The sequence below is a fragment of the Microcaecilia unicolor genome, chromosome 6 (assembly GCF_901765095.1).
Source record: "Microcaecilia unicolor chromosome 6, aMicUni1.1, whole genome shotgun sequence".
Lineage (NCBI taxonomy): Eukaryota > Metazoa > Chordata > Amphibia > Gymnophiona > Siphonopidae > Microcaecilia > Microcaecilia unicolor.
In genome coordinates, this window is record NC_044036.1 from 96,119,620 (window position 1) to 96,132,299 (window position 12,680).

The following is a 12,680-nucleotide window of genomic DNA, read 5'->3' on the forward strand; positions in this document are numbered from 1 at the left end:
ACTATTCAATTCACCACAATCTATGCAGACCAATATATTATCCAGGAAATAAAATGTTTTGGGGTTTTTTTCCCTGAATATCAAATTGGGTTCTTTCCTCTGCCCCACGGGCAGTCCACTCCATAAAGTAAGAGCAAGGAGAGAGATGCACTAGCCATCCATCTTTTGAAGCACACCTGTGATTGTGAGGGAATTGTTTTTTCATTGTTTTATTTTCCTTTTATTGAAAAAATGATACAGTAATACAGAATTGTTTGAGGGAATTTTTAAAGATAAATATATCTCGACCACAAGGCTGTGCCGAAGGAATACCAGTATAGTGTCTCAGTCAAATACAGAGGCCACCCCAACTGCAACACTTGCCAGAATATTTTATAATCTATAAATTTGAGTGGCCAACTAGCACACTTTGTTTCCTGAGTCATTCAAGACCCTCATGGTAGAATGTTGAATTATTTGCAATCTGCTCAATTATCTCTCTGGCAAACAAATGTATAAATTGCAGTAGTTCAAAGAACACAGGATAAATGCATGGATTGCTAAACGTAAAGATTGGTTCAGCAATCGTGTGAATACATAATCTAAAATTCCCATAAGGAATCCGAGTGATTTTCAGTAACTGAGATTACAATGAGTCTAACAATATTTATTTATTTATTTATTGTGGCATTTATACTCCGCTCTTTCCCGCTCAATTGCAGGTTCAGTGTAGCTTACAAAGTATGGTACATAGTATCATGGAGATAACACAGTTAAAAAGAGTGGACAATAGTATGAGATTTGGAGAAAGGAATTGGAGTGTGGGTATAGGTTGTGGTGTGGGTTAGGTACGAGACTTTGTAGGATCATTTGGGTAGGCTTGTTTGAATAGGTAAGTCTTCAGCAGCTTTTGGAAGATATGAAATCACTTCTAGAAGTCCATACCAACAACTTATTCACATCATCAAAGGCACTGTATATCAAAACTTCAACACCATACTGTTATTCCAAAGCCATGTGACCACCCCATCTAAACAGTCATTCAGCCATATTGTGGTAGCCACAGGGTCTTGTCCAACTGAAGCAACAGTCTGTACATTATATGTGAAAGATAAACAAAAATAATATGCTTTGACTGTCCCAGGGGATACAAAAACATTGAACAAGAAGCATGATAAGGTAGAGCCCTGGCAAAAACCACAAGAACGGGCGTATCATTCTTATAACCTACTCTAAAACTCTTTATCTTGCAAAAAATGAGATTATCCATGTGAACGTTTTATTGCTGAGTCTAACCTGACTTCACCTCTTTATTAGAAGGTTCCCCTCCACCAAATCAAAAGTGATGGATAAATCTAAGGCTACCGCCAACACTGGCTTTCCCTTGTCCAAAAAAACAATCAAGAATAATCAGTAACTGCTGTGAGGAGATATTCAGGACCCAATGCTGTTCTACTTCTTTTTCCACCATTTTTGCCCAGAAAGGTAGAGAGGAGAGATGAAGATTCTCCTTACTTGACTGTGGTAACTCCTGTTTTAAAGCAGGTGTCCCCACAGCTTCTTTTAAGTAGAAGTGTTAGCCAAGTCTGCAATCCAATGCAGTGTCTCCTGAGAACATTGATGGAATAAAGAGTTGGCCAGGTTAGATGGAATCTCCTAATCATAAATAGCCTCTCACTGGTCACAACCTTAAATTCATCCAGTCCTAATCCCATTCATGGTCCCTATCATATTATTATTCTGCTGTAAGTTTTGCTGCAGATCCAACTGCACAGTCGTATTCTTCAACTTCTGAACCTTTTCTACGAAAACATCCATCGCCTCATCCCATCCCAGTCCCTTATCAACCGTCTCTTTACCCAGTTTAACAGAAACAAGCGGCTGTCTTGGTTTGTTGCATACTTTCTCAATAAATGCAGAATTACTTTTTTGCTTCTTCAACTGCAATAAAAACTAATATTTGTTGCCTTTGCCCTGCTATTGTTATCTATCAATATCTGTTCTAGTCTTCTATCATTGCTGCTTCAGCTGCTGAAATTGTGTTTTACCCTGCAACAATACCTGGGAAAATCTAGGATCCCAAATAATTTACAGAGGCTGATGATCAAATTCCTCATGCTGTTCCAAACAGTGCTGAAAAATGAGCACCGGAACAGCACGGGGAATTGAAGCCTCAATGATCAAACCTAATAGCATGCAAATTTATGTGCACTATTCGTTTTGATCATGGGGGGGGACTTTGCGGAAGGATTGTGCCTGGGCATGCGCCCAAGACACAATCCTCCCGCAGAAGTTGTTTGACAGGTCTGGGCTGTGAAAAAAAAAGCCCAACCAGGCAGGAGGGAAAGGGAAATGGGACTTAATATACCGCCTTTCTGTGGTATTTTGCAACTACATTCAAAGCGGTTTACATACAGTGGGGGAAATAAGTATTTGATCCCTTGCTGATTTTGTAAGTGTGCCCACTGACAAAGACATGAGCAGCCCATAATTGAAGGGTAGGTTATTGGTAACAGTGAGAGATAGCACATCACAAATTAAATCCGGAAAATCACATTGTGGAAAGTATATGAATTTATTTGCATTCTGCAGAGGGAAATAAGTATTTGATCCCTCTGGCAAACAAGACCTAATACTTGGTGGCAAAACCCTTGTTGGCAAGCACAGCGGTCAGACGTCTTCTGTAGTTGATGATGAGGTTTGCACACATGTCAGGAGGAATTTTGGTCCACTCCTCTTTGCAGATCATCTCTAAATCATTAAGAGTTCTGGGCTGTCGCTTGGCAACTCGCAGCTTCAGCTCCCTCCATAAGTTTTCAATGGGATTAAGGTCTGGTGACTGGCTAGGCCACTCCATGACCCTAATGTGCTTCTTCCTGAGCCACTCCTTTGTTGCCTTGGCTGTATGTTTTGGGTCATTGTCGTGCTGGAAGACCCAGCCACGACCCATTTTAAGGCCCTGGCGGAGGGAAGGAGGTTGTCACTCAGAATTGTACGGTACATGGCCCCATCCATTCTCCCATTGATGCGGTGAAGTAGTCCTGTGCCCTTAGCAGAGAAACACCCCCAAAACATAACATTTCCACCTCCATGCTTGACAGTGGGGACGGTGTTCTTTGGGTCATAGGCAGCATTTCTCTTCCTCCAAACACGGCGAGTTGAGTTCATGCCAAAGAGCTCAATTTTTGTCTCATCTGACCACAGCACCTTCTCCCAATCACTCTCGGCATCATCCAGGTGTTCACTGGCAAACTTCAGACGGGCCGTCACATGTGCCTTCCGGAGCAGGGGGACCTTGCGGGCACTGCAGGATTGCAATCCGTTATGTCGTAATGTGTTACCAATGGTTTTCGTGGTGACAGTGGTCCCAGCTGCCTTGAGATCATTGACAAGTTCCCCCCTTGTAGTTGTAGGCTGATTTCTAACCTTCCTCATGATCAAGGATACCCCACGAGGTGAGATTTTGCGTGGAGCCCCAGATCTTTGTCGATTGACAGTCATTTTGTGCTTCTTCCATTTTCTTACTATGGCACCAACAGTTGTCTCCTTCTCGCCCAGCGTCTTACTGATGGTTTTGTAGCCCATTCCAGCCTTGTGCAGGTGTATGATCTTGTCCCTGACATCCTTAGACAGCTCCTTGCTCTTGGCCATTTTGTAGAGGTTAGAGTCTGACTGATTCACTGAGTCTGTGGACAGGTGTCTTTCATACAGGTGACCATTGCCGACAGCTGTCTGTCATGCAGGTAACGAGTTGATTTGGAGCATCTACCTGGTCTGTAGGGGCCAGATCTCTTACTGGTTGGTGGGGGATCAAATACTTATTTCCCTCTGCAGAATGCAAATAAATTCATATACTTTCCACAATGTGATTTTCCGGATTTAATTTGTGATGTGCTATCTCTCACTGTTACCAATAACCTACCCTTCAATTATGGGCTGCTCATGTCTTTGTCAGTGGGCACACTTACAAAATCAGCAAGGGATCAAATACTTATTTCCCCCACTGTATATGCAGGTACTTATTTTGTAAGGAGGACCCCCCCCCCCCCCCCAATACTAAAAAAAAAAAAAACTTTTCCTGATGGCACAGTGGGCAATCCTACCCCCACCCTCCCTGATGGTCTAGTTTTCCCCAAACCTCTCCCTGTACCTTTTAGAAGTGGAGAAGTGAGTAGCACTCCCTCCTGGGGCGCCTCCTTCAGAATGACACACCATGGGCAGGGTTTCAATACCATATAAGGGAGTTTTTCTCTTATATGGTATTGAAGCCATGCCTATTGCATCGCCATTTTGAAGGTGACACTCCAGGAGGAAGGAGTGCTACTCTCTCCTCCGGTTCTAAAATTACAGGGTGGTTTGAGGTGCACTAGACCACCAGGTTGGGTGGGGGTAGGGAAAGGTCTTCTTTTTTTTTTTTGGGGGGGGGGGGTTAGGGAGGTTGGGGGAATAACTCACTGGGCCACCAAGGAAACTTGTTGGGTAGGGTTAGGGGGCTGGAGGCCCACTGGACCTCTAGCCTCCTGTGTTTGGGGGGGGGGGGGGGTTATAAGACTTTTGGTTCTGCCTCCTCCCAACAGCCATGCCTGTGTGTATTTTGCCTAAAGCCAGCAGAAAAAAAAACAGCAGCTCACCAGAGTTTAGTCCTCCGGAAGCTCTGAGTCCTACCTGTGGTAAACTGCCTAATTGTTTTTTTGACCGGGTCAGGAAGTTGTCCACTCTAGCGCTGCGCCACTGCTGCTGCAGTGCTGTGCTATGTTGCTCTTGCTCCCGTTGGTCTGGCTCTCATTATGCCCAGTGCCTCCCACAGCAAGTAGTCCGGCGCCGCACAGAAAAATCTGTGCCAGTGCCGAGGCTCAGCTGCCAGGTTTCCTCCACTGTAGCTGGTAGCAGGAGAAGATGTTATTGGGCCCTCACTGTCTGAATCAGCCTTTAGTTAAGCCCCTCTAGACAGGCCTCAGCTCGCCACGGCCCCAAACAGGCACAGGAGCCAGCACATGGAGCACAGTCTGCAGTTTTCTGTAAATCTGTGTCTGCCACCATGTGCACACAAGTTTGGGAAAATCAAGCCCAGCTGTCCAGGTAATATTTATAGTGAGTGTAATGCTAGTGGGTGGGTTCTTCACTGCCTAGGGGGGAAAAAGGTATGTTTAATCAATAAATACACCTTTTTTCCCTCTAAGCAGTGAAGAGCTCACCCTTGCCCACAAATCCACCAACAATAAATTTTACTGTTGGTGGGTTTCTGGGTGGGGGTGGACTCAGTGCCCAGGTTAAAATTATTTTAAAAAAAAACTTTATATTTGGGGGGGGGAGGGTAGAAGGGAAGGGTAGAACCTGATTCCAGGCTACAGGGATGGATGGGGAGGGGTAGGAAAGGGTAGGGCTGATTCTGAGCTATAGGGATGGTTGGGGGGGTAGGACTAATGCTGGGCTACAGGACAATTTAAACCAATAAAAAGAAGGTCCAAGTCTCCCGCAATCAGCACATAGAAAACAAAAAGAGCGGAAGAAACCCAAAATAGACCAGATCCACACCACAAAAGAGTCCTAATAAAGTTTTTAATGCTCTTACTCTTTTGTGGTGTGGATCTGGTCTATTTTGAATTTCTTCCGCTCTTTTTGTTTTCTACAGGACAATTTAAAAGTTGTGGCCCTTTATTCTGTAATTGGTGAGGGTTGATCTGTGTTCTGCATGGGACCGAGGTGAGAGATTCTTCTGGCATGTGGTTTGTATGCGGACCTATATCAGTCTGATTTGTCTGGCTTTTCCAATAGGACACATATTGCTGTTGTGTATATTCACTGCTGCCTTTTTAAAGGTGCTGTTATTGGTATTTTGTGTGTTCAGAATTGGTGGTGATAAGGTTTATGTTGATGTAGGACAACTGTTGGGCAGACTAAGTGCACTCTAAGGCATTATTTAAGAGTATCCTAAGAAATACTACTCACACCTATATATACATAGTGCCCACCCGTATTAACACTGGGCCCACCTAAAAAGTCAGATCTGGCTACACCACAGGATGAAACTGTCTAATTTATGGGTGGTCCGGGGAATTGGCACTTTTGCGATTAAGTGCCGATATTTAGCACTTAAACTCTTAAAATGCAGTCCTGTCTTTGTGCTTCACCTTAGGCGGTTAAGTGCCTGAATAGTCAGTGCTGGTGCCTGGACATAGTATGGCATTGAGTATCTGGGAATAATGCCCACAGTGGCTAAAAAAAATCTGCTTGCTTGAATATTTACCCCTAGATTTATTTCTCATAATTCATTTCTGGGGATGAAGCAGTGACTCTCTGAAGTCTACTTGGCTAATCATTTTTTGTGGTCTCCCCCCATAACATTAATGTTTGCTGTCTTCTCTTACAGATCGGCGGCAGTGGTGTGCTATCATAATCCTCATCGTTATCTTGCTGGTGGTTATCATCCTGTTCTTTGTAATTAATTGACAAAACTCCTGGCCCTCACCCACCCTGTGAACTTCCACGAACAGTAGACCCAGCAGGTAATCATGCTGTCCATTAGCTGCCAGTTTCTGCTGTGTTGGAGGAGGATACCCCACTAGAAACTTTCTTCTCTTATCTACACGTGTGGAAGGAACAGACATCTTGTGTGTTCGCTCACATCTGGTTGCGGTTCTTTTCATCCTGCACTGGGTCTTTGGTTGGCTCTGACTTACTTCCAGACCAGCATCACCTCATGGTTATTTGTTTTTTTTTCTACCTTCTTGTTATCATGTCAAGCCATATGGGAAATGCGTATTCTTCTGAACTGACCACAGTGAAATGTTCTGACAGAACTTGATGACGCAGTGAAATGTTCTGGGATCTCCAGGTCTTCGTGCTACTTCCTCTCTCTTGTGCATGGATGGCCTCTGTTTCAGTCCTTTGAGCTTAATGCTAAGATTATCAATGCAAACTTTTGTTTTAAGTGCTCGTTCTGATCCACTAAACTACAGACGGAATTGATTTGTCTCTGGCACAACCCTCTTTCTTTTCCCATCTATTATATCTCCTCTGGGACAAAATGTGTGTCCTTGTGGCCTGTAAGAAAACTAATGGCTACAAGCAGCAGTCACCTAGCACGCTGTTACAAGTAACACCAATGTCTTCGGACAACCCCTGATATCACCTCACTATGCAGCAAGAAGAAACTTGATATGTCTCCAGCTGGCTGAGCAGCACAAGGTCATCCAGGACACACAATGTCTGTGGTGGCAACAACTATTGCCACTCAGATTCATAGTTGAATTGTGGCGTTTAACTCCCCCCCCCCCCCCCCCCCCCTTTTAACTTGACTCCGCATTGGAATCTGTCCTGGACATTTCACAGGTTGTGACAGGTATTTCTGGTTAGAATTAGCAGCTTGGGGAAAATATCTGGAAGGGATATTGAATAAAAGCTTAGCCCTGGAGGATTTCCCTTCTATAGGAGAGCCAGAGTCAAAAAAACTGCCTGCTAAGAAGTGATCCCTTGTTTGACTTTCTGGAACAAAATATTTTTCCTGGTTTGCTGTTTTTAAACAAAGAAACACATCATGAAGTGAATCAAATAGCACTTAGTGTAGTAATTGTGCAAACTTCACTGTTGATAGCAGCCCTTGAACTTGCTACCGTGTGCTCAGACGTTCTTCCATTTTTCATGAGCCAAGCTTGCATATTTTCTGCACACACTGGTGTAATTATGTTATGCCAGGGAGGGTCACTGTGTGTAGGCTTGGTACTGGGGCCAGCAGATGAGCACAGAGAAACAGCTGTATTTTGTCAGTAACATCCAATACGAAGCACCCCTGGTAGCAGGTGTGTGCTTAGATTAATGTGGTGTTTGACAAACTCCTGTTCTAGAGCTGCTTGTTTGCTGCCCCTGTACCCTCCAGTGTACATATGTATACAGTTTGGTTTATGTCTGTATTAAACATTTGAATTTCTGTCTTGCCACCTTTAGAAATATGGAGTATCATGAAAATGACATTATAGCTAAATACTAGATAGCTCCTGGCCTAGTTGTAGCACAAACACAGGCTCTGTTTAAAGGCTCCACTTCACAAGCATTTTTGTACAAGATCAGCAACATTTATAAGTTGTTTTTTTTTTTGTAATTGTGTATGGGAGAATTAGCTTGCAATAGCTACCGTAAGTCCACCATCCTGCTGTCTTTACATTCGTGTTGAGCCTGCACTAACTGCTTCTGTCATCCCTGATATTTTCACCTTCAGTCTGCTCTTCCCCAATGCTTTTGAAAACGAGGCTTGGCTTTATCTAGCTTCACATGATGTAGCCAAATATCCCACTGCCGTCCCACCAGCTCCCTGAGTCGTGATCTAAAAGTGTGGTGATGGTTTTCTGTTCCGTGGCTCAGCCCACCACCAAAGTCTACCCAATGCTGCTCCTCTTCCCTGAGGTCACAGATAGACTTTGTTGCCTATAGAAGAATGCCACCCCAGCAGAAGATCCAACTTTGGATCTTTTTGTGATGGTCTTCTGGTGTGGATCCTCTGTGATTTATGTCTATCATTGGCTTTCCTGGTCAGCAAGTTACTAAGTATTCTCTGGCGGCCCCCACCCCTCATCTGGCTGTCCAACGTAAACCATCTCAATGTGCTGTCATGTGAGGGCTGATCATTCAGATTTTAATAAATAAATAGCTAATCATTTTAATAAAAACTAGCCTAGTCCGACTCTTAGCGAAGTATTCATTAGGAGGGTGACATGAATGTTGATTCGGATGCTCCCCTATTTTGGCGAATGCCAAAACTGCAGCACTGGCTGCAAGTCTGGAGCTATTTGGCATAGGCCATGGTTGTATATATATTACATGGATACTTCCTTCTTTGTAAAGTCCATTGCTAAGCTTCTCATCTGCTTAACATATTGGTGGTATAACCTTCATAAGGCAATGCAGCAGCTGAGCCATGGCAAATTTATTTTACTTATCTTTATTAAGAATCATTTCAATCCATCGCAACATATTACTTATTCTCCCATTTCCAGTCTGAAAATTTTCAGAATCCCAATCATTTACACCAAACTTTCATTATCCCCCTCCCCCCACACATTATCCAACTATCCCGTTAAAGCATATAACATTTTAGAGCATGTCTTCATTCAGTGTTCTGTGGTGCTCCAAATATTCCAGTTAGGTAGCGTATTTAGTATGGTACTAGGCAACTGTCATCAACAACCCAAGAAAGGCTTCCAAATATTTACAAAACATTTAGCTCCTTTCCCTCCCAACTTTTGTTGGTTGTATTTTTCACAGGATTGGATTCCTGTTCTACAGTGGTCTCAACCCCTTTAGCTGGAGAGAATGAGTGGTGTGATGATGAAAGAAAGCCATAAACAGGGTAAAAAAAACATCTAGGCATTTCAAAAGCTAGGAAAAGGGTCAAGCTTTTGGTTTCATGAAATAGAGGTGTGCAAACATATACAGAGAGGAAAATCTGTGCAGGACAGGAAGCAGATCCCCCACAAATCATCTACATGGAAATATGGCATATTCCAAATTGCTCCAGTGCCACCGTTTGGGCATTTGGCAAAATAGAGCCTGAAAAAAAACTAAATACACAATAGTGTTTTAAGGGACTTGATAAACGTTATGTCCCCGTGTTTATTAAGCCATGCAACCAGGGCTTTTTTTTGAGGGGGTACTTGGGGGTACTGAGTACCGGCACCTTTTCCACTGTCTGCTAAAATTGACCCATGGACCCCAAGTTTTAATGAAAGAGCTCAGGCTCTACACACCAATTCTGCCTTGTCATAGATTCTGTGACTGGTTGCAGGGGGCCTGGCTATTGTGGGATGGGTCCATCAGTGATCACCTCACCCCTGAAGGGTGGCCTTAGCATTTGAGTACCGGCACCTTTTTTGCTAGTAAAAACACACTGCATTAGGCAATATTGACACAGCCCCTTCAAAATGAATGGGCTATGTCAGCATTAGCACACCACCAGCCACTAGCGTGGCTTAGTAAGCAGGGGCATTGAGGTCTTAAATTGTTCCTTTTTTTTTTTACTCTCCTTTCCAGAAGGCTACAGTTTTTGGCACATTCCCTCTATGTACTCCGCTCACATTGGCCAGAATGCTGTTTATCATCCTGTGCATTTTGACCAGCTGGACTTGTAACCTTCAAGAAGCAAGACAGCTTTTCTATCCTCCTTTTGCTGATGCTGTCGTGCTCTTCTCCCATTTCAGATTCTTACCAAACTTTGCTACACATGGGCACAGAGAGAGGGGCATTTTATATGCTGCTCTGCCCAAGACGGTAAAGCACAAATGAAGAACACAAGGAGTGTCTTGGATAAGAGAGATTTTCCGGGAGGTCTTGTTCTAGGGCTGTAAACTGGGATATATCTTTAGCAGCATGGATGGCAAGCACAGAGCAGACTGGATGGGTTAGCTTAGTCTTTCTTTGACATTATTGTGTGAGATGTGTATCCCTTCAGAGACTTTCAGCCATGGTTTTCTTTTCATTCACATTCAGGAGAGACGAGCCTTGATGATTTAATTAATCATTATGGCAGAGGTTTTCAACCCAATCCTCGGGGCACACCCAGCAAGTTAAGGTTTTCAGGATCTCCCCTTTAGTAACCTGCGTTAATATATTCATATGCATTATTGGTATTTAATGCACAGTAGCAGCAGGTAGGCCCCACTGATGATAATGGGGCCTGCGTTAAACAGCAATAAGGCAAATAATCTATGTTAAAACACTAATGCTGGTTAGTAAATCTAGCCCTCTGAAATAAACAGGCATACAGTTATTTGTCTTCCTTTTATTTTGCATATGTACAATTATGCTAGACTGGTAAATAGGGCCAGTCCTTCAGATCCAGCAGTTCTGAGATACTCTCTGGAGTGGAAATGAGTCCAGTCCGTGATTAAGGATGGCAATGGTCCTATCAGGCTGCTTTTTTAATTTGCCTATATTCATACTTTCCTCTTGCTGGTTAGAATCTTTCATTCTTCAGTGTGGCAATGAGAGATGACTTCAGTGGCTGTGACATGAAGTCTTTCTGCTGCTGAAGGGTAACACATCAACTGGGTTTAACATACCAATATCAAGATAAATTATGATATATAATTCAGTGACTACAGCAGATAATGTCAAAGACAACAGTGGGCCATCCAGTCTGCTGTGTAGCATTGTGATTAAGCACTCTGCAGGTTACCCCTTTTCTTGTCCTGTCCCCCATCCCCCGCCATGGTAATTGCAATGGGTTACCCCCTCCCACATGCTTTTACTTCCACTCCCTGTCGGTTACCCCTTCCCCTGTGCCTTTGTTTAGGGCTATAATTTCCACTCCGCCCAGGTTGCCACCCATGCCTTTGTTAGCAAATTAGAGTTTCCTTTCTTTGAAGAGTTAGTGTTCAGAGTTCACTGAAAGGTCTTCTTTAACCACTGTCACCCTTTTGGATTGAATTCAGTTGAATGGTATCGATCTAGTCCCATATATAACACCATGCAGGCCTTGCACTGAAATAGCTGGAAGACTGACAATGTTAAAACAGGCACTGCAATTATAAAATTACACAAGTTTTCAAACAAAGCAGATTTGGACCAAAACAAACAAACAGGAAGCAGAACAGGGCACATTTGATAGTCTATGCTTAGAAGTTAAGAAGGGCAAATAATTATTTTTGAAGATGTATTTGGAATAGCTGAAAATGGACATTGTTTGATTTCATAACAGCACAGCAGGACAGGAGTGGGTTTGTAACCTGGGTAGGCAGCAGTGCATGTCTTGAGAATTGAGCAATGCAGACTAAACTTTTCTGGTTTGTGTTCTATAAACATGGACTTAAAGCTTTTAGCTGCCCGATGTGCAAAACTGCTACGGTAAGCCAACAGCACAGAAAAAGTACCGCTGGAACAGTGCAGAAAATTAGCCAGTGCTCAAAGGAAATGTTATGCAGATTATATGCATGCCGTTAAAATGAAAGCAAGTGGGGAGGATGTGCTTGGCACATGCGCAGAATTGCATTAAGCTTAGCTCCTGTGCACATGTGCCAGGTAAAACCTGAATGTGAAACACACATTGGTGTGTTTTCTTTGCCTTTAAATAAAAGCTTTTCCATTTTTTTTAAATTGGAAGGCTTATATTTAAATGCAGGAAGCAGGCACCAATGTGTGCTTTTACTTTCGGGTTTGCTTGGACTTGCTTACATTTGTTTCTTACTACTGGTGCTTAGGGGTTTGCGTGGGTTTCCTTCTGCGTCCAAACTGTATAAAAACTGGCAGATTTTAAATAAAGAATCATGTGAAATCCTCTCTTCAAACACCTCCAAGCTGGCATTTTTTACAGTGGTAAGACGGCTTTGTTTTGTACGCTCTTAGCATTGAGAGGGAATAAGAAATGACTACATGAACATGCAATTTGTGCTCATCTCTGGTGCACTTGTTTCCCACACCAGAGTGTCTGAGTATTCTGCGCTCATTAATGCGAGCACTAGTTCGATGCTAATGGCCTCTAGTGCCCGCACTTGCTTCTGAGCATCAGGTCACGGTGCTCACACAGCCAGTAACCCAAAGAAACTTGTGCTGGTCACTAGCCATGTGAATAGGGAAAATATTTCAGTTTGTGCAGCCCTCCCCCCCCCCCCCCCCCCCCCCCCCCCACACACCAATTTTTGGGCTTGTCTTTGGTTCTGTCACACATTCGTGGTGTTAATACATTTTTAACAAACAACTTTTTAACGCATGCA

At 43.4% G+C, this 12,680-nt stretch overlaps 1 protein-coding gene across 2 annotated transcripts in view; it reads left to right on the forward strand.

Annotated features, from left to right (window-relative positions):
* Window positions 1-9,217, forward strand: part of STX6 (syntaxin 6) — an 80,733-nt gene extending 71,516 nt beyond the window's left edge. For both annotated transcript variants that reach the window (XM_030206516.1, XM_030206517.1), the window contains one exon: window positions 6,350-9,217. In XM_030206516.1, coding sequence (XP_030062376.1) covers window positions 6,350-6,429 — 80 coding nt within the window. In that variant the 3' untranslated portion in view covers window positions 6,430-9,217. The remainder of the gene's footprint in view (window positions 1-6,349) is intronic.
* Window positions 9,218-12,680: the final 3,463 nt, after the last annotated feature.